This window comes from Rousettus aegyptiacus, unplaced genomic scaffold, assembly GCF_014176215.1.
Source record: "Rousettus aegyptiacus isolate mRouAeg1 unplaced genomic scaffold, mRouAeg1.p scaffold_m13_p_7, whole genome shotgun sequence".
In the NCBI taxonomy this organism is placed as follows: domain Eukaryota; kingdom Metazoa; phylum Chordata; class Mammalia; order Chiroptera; family Pteropodidae; genus Rousettus; species Rousettus aegyptiacus.
The window spans coordinates 18,203,675-18,220,530 of record NW_023416310.1 but is presented as its reverse complement, the minus strand read 5'-3'; the positions used below and the strand labels follow the sequence as shown (position 1 = coordinate 18,220,530).

The window sequence follows — 16,856 nt, the reverse complement described above, 5'->3', positions numbered from 1 at the left end:
TACAAATAATTCAATTATCTTATTCCTTCATTAGTAAACAGGTGGAAATTTATAACAATACAAAATCTAAATTCATAGATCAAGATGTGAGGTGGTGAACCAATCAACATGTAAGAGTAGGCTTTGACTTAATCAAAATCCTAGGTTTGACTAAAGAATTATAAAAATACAGCATTTATATAAGTAATAAGGTGGCCTTTAGACAATTTCTTCCACATTTATTTCAAGTGAATTTGGCTTCCAGACTGAGCAATTCCTCAAATTTTCTACTTTTGTTACTATGTTATGTCTCCTAATATATTAAGAATACAAATGCCCCTAAATAAAATTCTAGATAGGGTTGAATAAAGTATTATTTGTATCTACTCTTTGGATTTTTTAGTTACAAATTAAAATGATTTTATTTACTATTCCATCTTACCTCTCTGATAAGTTTGTCCAACTGACCAATAACATGGGGTGGTGTTGTCTGGGAAAAAAAGAAAATAAAATATAAATCTAAGCAGATAAAAAATTTTGTGGCAGTTGTATTGAAACTAAAAAGTATCGGGTTTTATACCAACCTTTGCTTTGTTTGAGGTCTGCCCTATCACGATTTAGGGAAGGTAGGTTTCAGGTGGCCCCACAAGTGTGGCCACATCAGGAATCAGATCATGCACCTATTTGGTCTTATAAAAAAGCTGCTATCTCTAGGGCCAAATAAGCCTTAAACAAAAGATCTTTAAGAAAGTAACATTCTGTACAGGGCAAAGCACCATGCAACTATTATTATCTTATTGTTATTACTGCTCCTGGAGTTTAACAAAAGGCACGAGGGAAAAACAGAAAAGCAGTGCTTACATACATATCCAATCCTGAAAAACTATCTCTTTATTCAGGAGCTTCTCCATAGATATTCCTATAGTTTTAATAAATAATTTGTAATTTTTAGTTTTGAGTTTGAAATTTAAAAGCCTCACTCACTGATTCAATGATAAGAAAAAAGAAAACAATCACAATCAGATTATACAATAGCCAAAGCACAGTTATCAGGGGAAAGTAAGTAGCTTAAAAAATTTTTATTAAAGGAACACTGACTGCACTTGCAACATTATTAGAGGCAAAAAATATTTATGATTTTGTTTTATATTACAAGTATAGTAAGATTTTTGCCTATCTTATGGGCCAATATAATTTCACCTGTTCTTAGTAAACAAATTTGAAAGATTATTATTTGGCTTCATTTCTAATAGGGCGCTCCTATAGCTAAAACATTCAATCTGATAGAAAAACATGAACAATTTTGCAATCTGGTAGAAAAACATGGCTAATATTAAGCATGCAAATTGAAAGAAGACCCTTACCTGGAGTAATACTTTCCCGCTGTACACACTCATGGGATACATTGTGCCAAACGTCATCAGAGCAATGGCAATGGCAGAGGCAGTGTCTATAGCAAAATAATTACTAAAAGAAAAAAAAAAATCTAAATCTTAAATGTATGCCACACTCAGTTCCCTAAAATTCAATCTACCAAATGTTAATTATCAAAAACAAAGAGTTTGTTTTATCACAATTGGCCACTACTGGTAAAGGGAACATCTTAAAGGAAAACAAAAGTTTTCAGAATCTTCTCTCACCAAAGTTTAGTGGAAAATTACTAATAATTATGTCCATTAATGTGATGAGAGATGAAGAAAAAATGTGAGCATTTCTCCACTATGTATCTTCAGTCAATCTGCTTGTCAACTCGAAAGCATTCATGAATATTAATTTGTCAGGACAAGTAAAAACCTTCAACTAATAATTTCTGAGACACTAATGGACTTCATCAGCAGTTCTATCAATTTTCCTGTAAACAATAACTTTCCAATAATTACTATTAAAATTTTTCAAAATTCCCCAGAAATATCTCAAGGTGAGATTCTCCAGAAATTTGTTTCGGCAACATTGCGACTTAAGTGTGACATCTTGACAGTAGCTCAGGCTATTCTATTAACAAGACAGAGTAAAATGCCAATGGTTACAAGTACACTTTTGAACTTCTTCCCTCATGCTAAGAATAGAAACAAGAGTTATGACACAGTTCCTGCCTTTGAAATAGCAAGAGACGCACATGTGAAAAGCATAATTAAGTACTTCAGGTGCAAAGAAGTCCTACAGGGGATCATAGATGCACAAAGGAGTGAGTCACAAGCCTCCTGGGGTAGAGAGAATCCAGAAAGGCTACATACAAAAAGAAGTGACATTTGAGCTGAACCTTGAAAAAAAAGCAAGATGATGGAAGGATGACATTGTAGACAGTGAAAGCAGCAGGTGCGAGGGCACGAAACTGAAAACAGTATAGAGAGATGGATGTCTAGTAAGGTCGATAGGGGCTTTATCGGCCTAAAAACTTTTAGTTTTTTTAAATATGGAAAGGGGAGGATTTTGAAACAAGAAAATAGGTCCAGACTAGCAATTCTGAATGATTACACTAGTATCAAAGTAGATGGTAACTCAAGATGTGTGAGAATAAAAGTTAGAAGATCGGAAGACTGTTCTAATTAGGCCAAGGAAATGATGATAAAGGCCTCAGTTTGGGGAGCAGCCTCAGAATGGGAAGAAGAGGATAAATACTAAAAAGAAAAATTAAACATAACTAGGTGACAAGACTATTGTTTACAATAGCCAAGACATGGAAACAAGTGCTTATTAAGACATGAATAAAGAAAATTTGGTATATATGTGTGTGCACATGCACGCACACAGAGAAATAATACTTAGCCATAAAAAATGGATATCTTAACATTTGGGACAACACTGATGGTCCTGAAGGAAATAATGCTAAGTGAAATAAGTCAGAGAAAGATAAATACTGTATGATCTCATTTATATGTGGAATCTTAAAAATTAAACTCCTAAGAATAGAGAATATATGAGTGGTTGCCTGAGGCAAAGGTAGTGGAAATGGGTAAAGATGGTCAAAGGTACAAACTTCCAGTATTAAGACACGTAAGTTCTGGGGATGTAATGCACAGCACAGTGAGTCTGAAAAAATTTTTTAAACAAAAAGCACAAGACTAGGTGACCAATTAAAACTGGCTTGGGGACCTTTTAAGCCACACTTCTCTTGCTCAGGCCCGCTTCCCATCTGGAAATATACTTTCCCTTCTAATAAAGCTTTTCTTTTCTGCTGTAAAAAAAAAAAAAAAAAAAAAAAAAAATTATAATAAATAATAACTGGCTTGAAGAGAGGTGAGAGTGAAGATGGAGGAAAAGTAGTTATTTAAGAATGTGTAGGTCTTCAAAAAATTAAACACTGAATTACCATATGATCCATAAATTCTACTTCCGGATATATACCCACAAGAATTAAAAGCAGGGACTCTAACAGATAGCTGCACACCTATGTTTATAGCAGCATTATTCACAATAGACAAAAGGTGGAAACAACATAGATGTTCACTGCTGGATGAAATGGCAAACGAAATGTGGTATGTACACACAACGAGAAATTATTCAACTTTGAAAAGGAAGAAAATTCTCATACATGGCTACAACATAAATGAATCCTGAAAATATCATACGAAGTGAAATAAGCCTGACACAAAAAGACAAATATTGTATGATTTCATTTACATGAAGTACTTAGTCAAATTCATAGACAGAATGTAGAATAGTGGTTGCCAGGGGCTGGAAGAGGGATGGACAGGAAGTTACTATTTATAGAGTTAGAAGATGAAAGAGTTCTGAAGATGAATAATGGTGATGGTTGCCCAACAATGTAAATGTATGTAATGCCACTGAACTGTATGCTTAAAATAGTTCAAATGGTAAATGTTATGCATGTTTTAACACAATTAAAAAAAAATAATGCTATGGAATAGATGGTAGTAGCAATTCACTAAGACAAGACAGACAAGAAGAAACAGTTTGGGGGTTAAGGGAAAATAGGTTCAGTCGAGGTAAGATATACCTTTTGAAATCCAATATAGATCAGGGCCAGAAATAAAGGTTTAGAAACCACAGAGAAGTAAAAATAAGTAATTGTATGTGATCTCCCAGGAGAGTACACAAAACAGGAAAAAGATTAAGGACAGATTCTAGTAAACACTAATATTTAAAGCAGAGGTAGTCAAAGAATCATATGTCATAAAATGTTAGGCTTAAAGCACCTATTTTCTGAAAGGCTTATTTTTTTAAAAACCACTTCACACCTCCTTCCTCTTCTCTTCCCTCTCTCAACAATAGCAAAGTGGTGCTTGATTCTCTTTACCATCCTCTTCTCAGTTTCACTTATTTGGGTCAGCAGTGAGGAATTAATTCAGCACTATAGATTGTAGTGAAAAATATTTATTGAATACAACCCTCTTACTTTTTTCAAATGAAGACATGTGAGGATAAGATGTGACCAAAGTTACATAGGTCATAAACAAACACTATGAGCTTAACCCCTATCCATTCCATCGACAACGCCCTTAAAAGTCATGTGAAAACACATGACAGAAATAAAAAATACTTACTTGATTTCGATTAGCATATATGTAATACAAAGAGCAAATGCTCCAGCAAGATCAATCAAAACAAATGGATTCATTCGGGGAAGGAAGATACTGCTAAGTCCTGGAATAATTCCACACAAGCTACAAGAAAAACAAACAAAGAGTATTCATGTAATACTGATAAAAATCTTGTAAAAGATGACTTATGTTTTCGTATCACATAATTTATCTTTTAAAGCAAACAAAGAGGATTTGGGAACAGAGCTCTTTCACTCATAAAGGTCTCTTTTGTATATCAATTAAAAGTAAGAAAAAGTAAAGCAAGAATAAGAATCTATCTGTGAGATTCATGTATTAACATCAGCAATGAATCATGTAAGCTCCCATAACAGATGCATTTCTTGTTCATTCCTTTAAAATCACATATGTCATGAAACGCCATAAAATCTTACCTTCGACTAAGATCTGCAACATGCTCCTGAAGCCAACTCGTACTAGCAGCTTTAAGAAGAAAATATTTAAATTATCTATATAGAATAAACTACCAGAAATACTTGATTTCTTAAAAATAATTTGGCAATGAATCATTAATATTACAAAAGAATATGTTACTCCTCAAATATAGAACATTTTCCACTTATGCCTTTAAGATACTAAATCAAAAGCAGTTTCAACTACAATATTTAGTTGACCTAAATTTAGAAGGAATTAGTGAACTTACATGTCATTGTTACTATTAATTTGAAGTTTTAAAGGCTCTTTATACTGTAAAGCAGAGCCTCCTAACCAGCATGCTGAGAATGGGTTATAGGCATACCAATTATGAATTCACTCAGTGCTCAGAAAGGCCAGGTAGGGACTTGGCTACATCCGAAGACACCTGTCACTGGACAGGTAGCCTCCAGGCTCAAGTATCCTCTCACATTTATCCCAGTGTGCTAATTTATCCATCCATCTTTTATGTGTAAAAAAGATTGACAAGTCTTACACAAAAGCAATATAATAGAGCAGTTAGGAGCAGCTTCTGATGTCAGCTTTGCCTTTAACCAGATGTGTGGCATGGGGCAAGTGATTTAATCTCTTAGTGTTTCAGTGTAAAATGAGGATGACATAATTATTTACCTCATTAGGTTACACAGGAAGAATTTAGTGGGTTATTCTACCTAATCGTTTAGTACAATGCCTAGCAGATAATAAGGTCTCAATATTATTTTCCACTCAAATTTCAACTAATGCCACAAATCTTGATGTTTCTGGGAACTTTAAGCTAATGAAAATACGAACTAGATAATCTTTCTATAAATAAATCTGGCCATATACATCAAAGTCTTTAAAAATAATGTATTTTTAATCCATTTATAATATCTTCTCTTGGAATTTAGCCTAAAAAAGGAATCAGAAATGCGTACGAGAAATTTAATACGAAGCTGCTTAGAGCATTATTTGTAAAAGAAAAAACTGGATGTGTAAAAATAGACTAATATTTTAAAATATTCATAGGACAGAATATTATACAACCATTCCCCAAAACATCTTTTTTAAAGAGTAATGAGGCAAAATTCAAGACATTTCAAAGAGTAGTAAGGCAAATTTCAAGACTGTTAACTGGAAAAAAACAAACATCAATTATAAATACATACAATTCTAAGTATGTAAAGATATGTATATGTACATAAAAAAAAATCAAAGGAACAACAGAAAGGTTCACAGATGTTATCTCTTAGTTGTGAGATTATCAGTATTCTTTTTCTTCTCGTATCTTCCTGATCTTTACAGAAAAATATTGTTTCTAAATCTCTGTACCTTTTTAAAATTCCTAAAGTGAGCAACATACGACTTTAATAATTTATAAAGTTTTTCTGGTATTCACAAATATCATTATTTAATTTTCAAGTTTGTGCAGTAAACTCTTAAACTCTCTCATGCAAATACAACTCAAACTTTATAACTCTCATGAAGCCATTTAAACATGGGTGGCATTTTAGAAAGCTTTGACTGTACTGCAGTTGAAGCCAGTGAGACCTAAAAAGACCCTCACGTATCTCTGCTTCAAAATGTTGGTCTGTGCATACGGCCACTTGTTTTTACCTCGCTTCTTCATCAATCAGTGGTTAATCTTTGTGGGTTAGAATTCCAAAACATTAAAATTATTGAAAAATGCCAATAATTTAGACCACTGAGGTAAAAAAAAAAATAGTCTGAATTTGTAAAGAATTGAAAATTAAGAATATTTCAAAACATAAAAAAATTGTGCTACTTTCAAGTATATGCCTACCCACCACTGCCAAAAAGAAGTTCCTGGGAACTTATTTAATTAACAGAATGAAATTACTTGCAGTGGGCACATCAACTATTTTACATCTTACAATGCTCCTAAATGCTTACAATAGACTTTTTGTAGGTAGGTTATACATCTAAAATCTCATTCATGTTATTTGGCAAATGTAATTTTTCATCACATTTAATTTAACATATAAGTCAGTCCTATCTGTTTTTAAGTAATATGCTATTTTAAAGCTTCGACTAATTAGATTTTGTCTTATAATTCTCTGCTTAAATAAGACTTGAGAACATGTGGGAGATGTTCATAATTCTCTTTAGGATATACTTTCCCACTGATTTATGAGTTAAAGAAACAAACAAAAGACTTATTTTTATAAGATATTAACTGAATTTTTATTAACGATAAATAAAAAACATACCTTCAGAGACATAAGCAAAAGGTTTATTCCGAATAGAAAGCATCGTGAACAGGTTGAAAGAAAGAGCCACAAACGTACCAACTAATAATCTTCCCCTAAAAAGACCAACAATAATATTTATCATTTTTTTTTTTTTTGGTAATATCAATATGTAATTTCAGCATGTAGAAAGACTAAGAGATGGAAAGGCAGAGCGATCTGCTTCTATGATTTGGTAATAGTGGAGCAGAATCTAAACTTGGCTTCTAGTCCAACATTCATGTCCTATCTACTGCTGCTCCATCTTACATGAACAAAAGTAAACTCCTGGCATTAATACTATCTTCTTACAGGTAAATCTTGTCATAAATTTGTATAAATGCTAATGGCATTTGGTTTACAGCACTCGGACAGGTGAAACTGTCCTAAATTAAACTGACCGAAATAGCTCAAGGCCATATAGTTGGCAACTATGTGGTAGGTAATAACAATTCCATCTTTTCTATAGTACTCTTAAGAGATTTTGAGAATCAAAGTTTAAATTACAAAAGACCAGACAGGGCTGGCTTAGTGTCTTGATGCAGGCTCGAAAACCATGAGGAGCCTGAAGCCAGAAGAGAGGCTCCTTTCTTCTGCAGCATGAGGGCTTGGAACAGTGAAGGGTGAAGATTTGGATTTGGGAATTTTGTTTGTGAAATATGAGTAAAATGTATGCTGCCATATTCTGAATTCTCATACTGGTCAAAGTAATTGTTATTTAATAATATATGAATTAAGTTGGGAATTAAACTTAACAGTAAATTCTATCTTATGATAAAAGCAAAATCTTACGTGTGTATCTCGGGCTGCTCTAAAAAGCGTTGTGCACTAAAAGGAAGAAATAATGTATTAAATAAGTCTTGTAAATTACAAAATTAAAAAGCTTTACTAAACATATAGATAACTCAATAAGTTCACAATATCTTTTTTATATCATAATCAATTATTGATTATTAGCAGGGATGAAGCAAGGAAACTCACAAAATTATCTTCGACATATAATGTTGATCTTTCTCTACCAAACCTGTTTCAATGGGATTGTACTAAGCATTATAACACATATGACCGAATCCCTTTCTTCCATTCACATCCACCTAAGATCGGATTTAGTAGCCTCAAGAACATAATAAAAGAAGGGTGAAAAGAAGGGAGAAAAGTCTGAAATATGAAGAAATTGTACTGTCAAAACTCCATCGCTATTCATCTTCACATGTATACTCTTCAAACCAGGTGTGTGTCTCAGTATATTCTTTATGTTCCCAAAGGTAGTACAGGTGGAATTTAGAATGACATTAACATCAGATACAAACGTACCTTTCTTTTAATATAAAGAGAGCTCCCAACTGTGCCAAGACTGTGGAGGCAAATACAGCCAGGACTTCTAATCTTTCAAATCTGAAAGCAGAAAATTAATTAGATCAGTATAGTTCTTTCAGTTTACAAACCAGTACCTCTAGAACACATTTACATTCATTTATTCACTCACTCAACATATATATATTCCTATTATAAGCCAAACACTGTTAGAACAGACTAGAGAGTTTCAAGAATGGTAATAAACAATGAACATCACAGATTAAAAAGAGTGCCTAATTACAACATATATGAACCACTTATAGCTCTTATTTTTGAGAAATAACCATTATTTAATTAACAGCTAACACTTAATTGACCCATCTTGTATTAGACACTGGTCAAACTGCTGAACATATTACCTCATCTAAACCTCCCAATCCCTTAATGAGGGTTATTTTATCCAAAAGAGAGAGAGAAAGATAAGGAACTTGAAACACAAGAAGGAAAAGTAACTGTTTAAAGTCAGGTAACTAGCAAGTGGAGGAGTCAGGTTTTGGAACTTGGGTACTCTGGCTCCAGAGTTCATAATTTTAACCACTTATTATACTGTCTCACACTTATACATATAATTATGATCATATGAGAATGCCTTTTAATACCTAAACTATCAGCTGGAGGTCAGGGGCTGTTGTCTTAATCATTTTAGTTTTTCTCACAACACATAGTTTATGGCATTCAATACTTACTATAAGTGCTTAAAATTTTGCAAAAAAATAATCATCTTCAGAAAAGATAATAAAATAAGTAAGGATATTCATCGCATTGCTGCTTACAAAGGAAAAATGTTGGAGCTAACAATAGGACCATAGGCATTATTAAAAATATGTAGAACGTATTTATTGACATGGAAATATGTAAGTGAAAAAAAGAGGTATATAAAAGATGAAAAAACCTGTAAATGCAGCAATATTATTTGTAAAATTGATATGCTGATATTAAAGTGCATATAGAAATGCAAATGATGAAGGAAAGTAAAGACAATCTGAAGAACACAGCTGAACGATTTAGACTACCAGATATCAAGATTTATTTCAAAGTAACTAACACAGTACAGGCATACCGTGGAAATATTGCATGTCTGGTTCCAGACCACCTCAATATAGTGAGTACAGCAATAAAGTAGTCTGTAATCTTTTTGCTGGAGGAAGTCTTGCCTTCAATTTGTGTATAAAATGCAACATCTGTGAAGCGCAATAAAGTGAAGCGCAATAAAACGAGGTATGCCTGTACTAATGCAAGACAAATACAGAAAAGAGAATACAGAAACAGACCTACATAGTCGTCTGATTTATGAAAAACGTAGCACATAAAGCATAGGAGAAGGATGAATTTTTTTCAATAAACATTTATATCAATGGAATAGCTTTACAGGAACAAATGTGTGCAAAGATATAATACAGAACAAGATATGGTTCCTGTTACCATGAAATTATATTTTAAAGGGGGAGACGGAATAACAAAAGTTCTGATCAGTTCTATAGAGAGAATTACCCTAGTCTGGTGTAACAAGATCTATTTTAGAATCTATTTTGGATTGGGCCTAGTCACTTAATGACATTAGCATTTAGTGATCTTAAGATCGAGTGCATCTTGCAAAGATTAGGCAAAGAGTATTTCGAGCAGAGAATAGCTTGCTTGTACAAAGTCCCTAAGGCAGGAATGAGTTAGTTGTGTTCAAATTACAGAAAAAAAAAAGTATGGGATAGAGGGTATATGAGTGATAAAAGAAAAAAAGTAGGCAGGGCACAGCTCATATAAGGGCTCTATAAATTAGGGAAAAGAGTGAGGATTCTATTCTAATATGATGGGAAACAACTGGATGGTTTTAAAAAAGAAAGTAACAGTATGATTTAGGTTTAAAAAGGAAAACGTTCTGGCTGATTTATGGAGAAATGGTCATTAAGGGGCAAGAGCAGAAGCATGGGACCAGTTAGGATGATGGTCATTGGTTAAGGCAAGAAATGAAGGTATCTTGGATAGGATGGTAATAGTGGAGATAGTAACAGGAATGGGAACAGATTCTGGATGTGTTTTCAGGTTACCCTGACATAACCTGCTGAAGAATAGATGTAGGTAATGAGAAAATAATCAAGGATAATGCCTAGAATTTTTTTTTTGAGCAACTGAATGACAGTGTATTTACTGAGATGGGAAAAACTGCAGAGAAACAGGTTTTTGAGTAAGAAAAAAAAGGATTCTAACCTAAGCTTAAGACGCCAACTAGACATCCCTATGAAGCTATCAGAAAGGTAATCTGAATGAGATCTCAGAGCCAGAGAACTGGATTTTGGAATTATTAAATGTAGATACTTCAAGCTATGTGATTGAATACAAATGAATGCTTAATTTTAGCGTTCAATTGCTCCTTTCTTTTCCATTCCCTCTAAGCAATGGGCCAAAATGGAAGCTGTCACGTCCTTACTTGACCTTGTCTCCTGGCCACAGTAACTGATTTAAAGATTAACATTTGTTCTAACCTGGACCCATCAACAGTTCATTCTCATGCATTTCTGAACTAGAAGTGGGAAAGAGTCCTTTCTTCTAGGATGAAGGAAGGTAACAAGGTATGAGCTGAGGTCTGGCTAGGAGTTATCTACCATTCCAGAATGGTAAAGTAATCTTAGAAACTGAACCTGAAATGCAGAGAGAAGCAAGCCTGAGAGGTAAGAAAAAGACAATGTCCTGAGAGTTCTAGTATCTATGCCAAGTATCTCAGTCTTTCTACATTTTGTTTATATAAAGACAAAAGTCCCCATTTTTCTCCCCAAACTAGTCTGAGTTGGATTTCTGTCACTTATCAAAAGCCTTGACGTAGTCACAGATTTCCATATACAGATATCTATACCTTACAACTGATTATTATAGTAATAGTCCAACCCTATTAAATTTCAATGACACTTATAAATATCTTCATTTTGTATAAACATTTTATGTTTGCTTTGTCCTATTAAGTAAAAAAATCCTGATTTTGTCAAAAGAATATAATCACAATGAATGGTATGGCAAAGAAGGGTAAGTTTGGTACAAGAGTTTCTTTACCAAAGTAAAATTCTTTCAAGTTGTTTCTTTGAATTTAAAGGTCTCATATTTTTCTAATATATATTTTTAAAAACCTCTAATATAAAAGATTATCTTCCAACTTTCAGTAATTTCTAAAACTATAAAAACAGAAATTTCAAATGCTATCAAAAATCCAGTCTTAAAATAAAAATCCATCTCCACCACTAAACTGATGTTGAAATATATCAATTTACTTCACCATCTAGAAGATACTTTTATATAGAAATCCTCTGTACCTCCTTTAACTAAAATAAGAGATTTCCAAAATACTAAAGAACTTAATTTGAACATTTTATGTTAATATTTGTTTTATAAAACAGAAAAGAACCTCATGTGAACATTTTTATTTTACCATAATTTAAATTTAAATATTCATGTTTCTTATTAGAATCCTCTTAGAAGATCCTTTTTTATCTACTTTCACTATTTGATCATCATTCCACTAAGCAGGTAGCATTTATTTTCTAGAAATACTCTAGCTAGCTCATTACTGCCTAATATGACTATTTAATAGCAATAAGTTAGCAGAAAATAAAATAATTTGAACTTACCCAAATGAATAGACAGGGCTAGGTTTCCTCACCATTACCCAGTAACTTATTAAACATGTCATTAAACTATGTAAAAAAAATAAATTTTGGTATTATAACGATGGCTAGAAGAGAACATGCAGAAAAAAAATTGTTTTTAGAATTCCTAAACTGCTGAAAGTTATCAGTATTTACATAGACTAAATTAATAAGTTATCTAATAATTTATAATCTATTCATAATGAGCATCCTAGCACATGAGTTTTAACATGTTGAGGAACTGAGTTATGACACATCATTAAGTCAGTTAAACAGAACCTAAACCCATAGATTCTCTACTCAGTAAGAGATCCACCCTAAATGGTTTCTGTAACTGAGCATGCAAAAAATGACACAGTAATAATAATGGTAATATATTTTGTTCTAGGCATATATAATAAATTTCAACTTTGATATACTTTGATCTTTATTAAAAGTTAAACTAAATAGTAACACCTTGACAACTCTGGATGGGATAAAATTACGTACATTTTCTAAGTACAGTGAAGATTCAATGTCAGACAACTTACTATATGTGAAATTCTGGTAATTCAGTTCGGATTGTTTTAGATCAATTAGGTAGATTTAATTACGTGATTGATGAAAAGATATCCTTATAACACACTCCTATGGCACAGATTTTGAAGATACCAATGTCTAAGTATTTTGTAACCTGTATATGGAAATATGAAAGGCCCCATGAAGCAGGGAGCCAACAGACTGTCTCCCTAGATTACAATTACTCACTTCTCAGCTATTAATGTCCCTCATTTCTTTTCCTATCTACACAATTAAAGTAAGTACTTGTGCATTCTTACATGACCTTGCTCCTTAGCCACAGCTAATACCCCACAGATAGGCACCTGAAGCCTCTGACCTAACTAATGCCTGAATGTTGTCATTTTTGTTGCTATGTAAATGGAATATTTTCCTCCAGTATATCTGTTAACTTATTGTTTGTATATAAGTTCTATGTTGATAATTTTGCTTATTTCACATGCTCAGATTATTCTCCTTCAAGTAAAGAAAACCATAAATTCAGTGCAACAAATTTCTTATTAGCTTCAAAACATTAGGTGATTTTTAAAAACTTACCTAAATAGATCAAAAATGGTCAGGTAAGTATAGGCAGTTAAAGCTGTAAAACACATTGATTAAGGTATTCATTACCAAAAAGATAAGTCACTGAGTAATCTCATATGTGGCCAATTATATAGTAAATCTGATAAATGTATGTAGCCCAGGTTAGCTATACAAAAGCTTACTTTAGAACCCAATTTTTCCTTCAGGAAAAATGAACAGTATATGCCCAAAAGAACTATGATAACATTTTTTTGCCTTCTTCTGTTATCTGAGTACCATGTATTCTTTAACTAGCAAGATGAAAATAATGTTACATAAAAATATAAGAGGTCAAGACATAATAAACATTAGAGATTTCCCTTTCCAATAAAAATCAAATCCTACTCAAAATCCTAATTATAAACTGCATAAACTGAGGTACTAATCTATCACATTAAAAAGGAATCTCAGTTTTTCAAAAAGATTTAAAGTTTTTTCTTTAAAAAATAATAGCTCATTTAAAAAGATCATACCTAGCAAATCAAACCAAGCTTTATAGTTTACAAGGCACTTTTCAAATAGAGTACCTCGTTTAAATCTTTTGAGTTATATTTCAGAATAACATATTCTGTGTAAAGGAAAAAACACTTTTATTTAAAATTAGAAAAATACAAGTGAAACCAATAACTAACTCCAGAAAAAGAAGAATGGCGACATACCTATGCTGTTAGTGGAGCTGCACCACATAAGGAGGAAGCCAGTGCATGTTAAGTTTATGGCACCAAAGAGCAGTATCTTCCAGGACTGTGAAAGAGAAAACCATTCTTATTTGCGGAGTGCTGATACACTCCACTGGGTCTACTGAAGTTGCTGTAATTCATACTTTTGATATTCAAAGGAATAAGTACTTTTTTCAAAAAAGTGTCACATTTTCTAAATTTACCAAAATTCTATTAACCAAGTTGTTTTGCAATATATAAATCTAAAAGAATAATTGTAGAAGGGGAATTAGTCAAGAGAAAATAAATTCTGACACTTAAACTCAAGTATCATTTTGTCTCTATAAATATGTACATAGAGACAATGACAAAGCAAATGGGGCAAAATGTAAGAACTGGTGAATCTGATTAAAGTGCATAAAGGAGTTCCTTATACACTAATCTTGTAACTAAGTTTGAAAGTACAGCAAAATAAAGTCACCTCTCCCCCCTAGACAGTACTTGGTTACTTACCAAATACGTTGTATGAAACATGACTACAAAAGAGGGAAAGAACTTCAATAGTTTAGAAGTTCATAGAAGAGGGAGGACCTGAGATATACCTTGAAAATACAGGATGTCATTAGAGGAAAGAGGAAGGGCATTCTAAAAATAAAGAACACAACAAGCAAAGTGTTTTTTATTTTTGTTTCATTCTACTCCCTACAAAGAAGGGAGACCGATGCTTATTTGACAGTAGATATTAAGAAATTAATGAAAAGGCAGTTATTTGGAGGTGTTAAAATTAGATATAACTGCAAAGTTATATCTAATGGATTGACATAAGACGGTTTTAGAATGCAGATGAAAAGTGTAGGTTTAGAAAGGAAGAACACCTTTGAAAAAGGTGAGAATAAAAAAAAAAATGACTGAAGGGATGAGAAGCAGAAAGAAGTGACAGTGAAGGAGCACAGAGCTAATAGCCTATAAATCTCTATAAAAGAAGCAAGGTCATTTTCTAAATTTAAGGGATATGATAAAATAGGACTGGAAACTTAAATCCAGAAGAGTATCTGTAGAACAGCTATTACAGTGAGTGTAATATTGAATCATCAAAGAGAAGAGCAAGAATTACCAGCATGAATTTATGGTGGACACCATTCTGGAACTTCCTCTACACCCTGAAGCAAAACCAAAGAAGCACATGAGGTAGGAATGTTATAGACTTGAGAGCTGATATCTCTAATACTAGTAAAGACATTTATGAAATGACTGGGCATGGGGTCTAGTCAGGACAGGATTCAATAATAGTCAGGAAAGGATGATAAAGCATGTCATATGAAAATATGATACTCTCTGCAGCGCTACTGCTAAATCAACACATATATGAATATCTATTTTATAAAAGACACTATTCTAGGCCCTGGAGATACAGTAGTGAACAAAACATGAACCTTATAATCCAGATGGGGTGACAGACAATAAGCAAATACATAAAGTCAGGTGGTGTTAGGTGCTAGGAAGAAAAAATAGAATATAGTTAGAACACAATATGGGAGATATGAAAGAGTTGTTCTTGTACATAAGATGGTCAGAAAAGCCTTCTTTGGTAAGGTGACATGTGACCAGAAATCTGAGAGGCAAAAATACTAAGCATGCAGATATCTGGGCAAGAAAATGGGAACCACAGTGCAAACACCCTGACACAGAAAAGTATCTGGCTAAGGACAGCTAGTTGAGACAGGTAAGAGGGAGTCTGAGGCTATATAAGTAGTGTCTTGTATGCTAGGAAAAGAATGGATTTATTCCAAATGAGATGGAAAGTGCAATAGATTTCATTTTTAAAAGATCATTCTGGCTTCTATCTGCATAATATAGATAGAAGGGCAAGTATGGAAGTAGGAAGACCATTTAGAATGTGACTATAATAATGCATATGAGAAACGATGGAGCCTTTGTAGGTGGTAAGAAGGTATTAGAAAAGTCAGATTCTGGGTATTATATGGAAGATAGAGCTAGCATGACTTACTTACAAAATAAATGTGAGATATGAGGAAAAGAGAGGGTTAAGAATGACTCCCAAGGTTTCTGGCTTGAGCATCTGGAAGAATAAGAGTAGCCACTTAGTGAGGAAGCAATAGGTTTGACCATATTAAATTTGAGATGCTTATTAGATATTCAAGTGGAAATGTTGAGAAGGCTACTCATTATATATCAGAATCTGGAGGTAGGGGAGAACTTGAAATATAAATATGGGGTATTGAATGTGTGGTGGTGAAAGTGTTACCAACATGCAATCAACATAAACGAGAGGCTGGAGCTCTAAGCCGTAGGAACTCCTAGAAAGATGAGTAACAAAGAAGGCTAAAAAATAAGGCCAAGTAAGTAGGAAAAAACCAAGAGTTGTGTTTCAGAGTCCAAATGAATAAAGTGCTTTACAGAAAAAGTGACTGATTTTTGTCAATGCTGCTGAAGGTCAAGTAAGATGGGAAATGGGGATGACTATTGGATTTGGCAACACAGAGGTTATTAGTTACCTTATAAAAACTGTTTCTGTGGATTAATGGGGACTAGAGCCAGACTGGTATCTGTCTAACAGAGAAAGGAAGAACAGAAAGTGAACAAAGAACGTAAAGGCAATTCTTTAATAGTTCTGCTAAAAAAGAAAGTAGAGAAATGAATCGGTAGCTGAGAGTAGAATATGTATCATGTAAGAATGATGCAAGAAAGAGGAGCATTGATGCAAAAGGACCAAGGATGCACGAGACAGAAGAAACAATTATAGGAACACTGTCCTTGAGGAGGCCACAAGTGGAGGAACTGGCCTTATACAGCAGACAAGACAGTTCACTTTCAGAAATATAAGGGTAGGCAGAGGGTTGGGAGATGTTCTAATGACAGGGTGTGCAAGTTTTTTCTGATTACCTC

At 33.2% G+C, this 16,856-nt stretch overlaps 1 protein-coding gene across 4 annotated transcripts in view; it reads right to left on the bottom strand.

The window, feature by feature from the left end:
* The window catches only part of SLC30A6 (solute carrier family 30 member 6), a 31,186-nt gene that overhangs the window by 8,828 nt on the left and 5,502 nt on the right, over window positions 1–16,856 (bottom strand). For 2 of the 4 annotated variants that reach the window (XM_016136059.2, XM_016136061.2), the window contains exons 3-12: window positions 13,950–14,034; window positions 13,264–13,306; window positions 12,151–12,216; window positions 8,498–8,578; window positions 7,976–8,011; window positions 7,166–7,260; window positions 4,916–4,964; window positions 4,485–4,604; window positions 1,344–1,446; window positions 422–469 (exon numbers count right to left, since the gene is read on the bottom strand). In XM_016136059.2, the coding sequence (XP_015991545.2) occupies window positions 422–469; window positions 1,344–1,446; window positions 4,485–4,604; window positions 4,916–4,964; window positions 7,166–7,260; window positions 7,976–8,011; window positions 8,498–8,578; window positions 12,151–12,216; window positions 13,264–13,306; window positions 13,950–14,034 (726 nt within the window). Of the gene's footprint in view, window positions 1–421; window positions 470–1,343; window positions 1,447–4,484; window positions 4,605–4,915; window positions 4,965–7,165; window positions 7,261–7,975; window positions 8,012–8,497; window positions 8,579–12,150; window positions 12,255–13,263; window positions 13,307–13,949; window positions 14,035–16,856 lie in introns of those variants that run through there. The other 2 variants (XM_016136062.2, XM_036224428.1) reach the window with 2 other exon arrangements.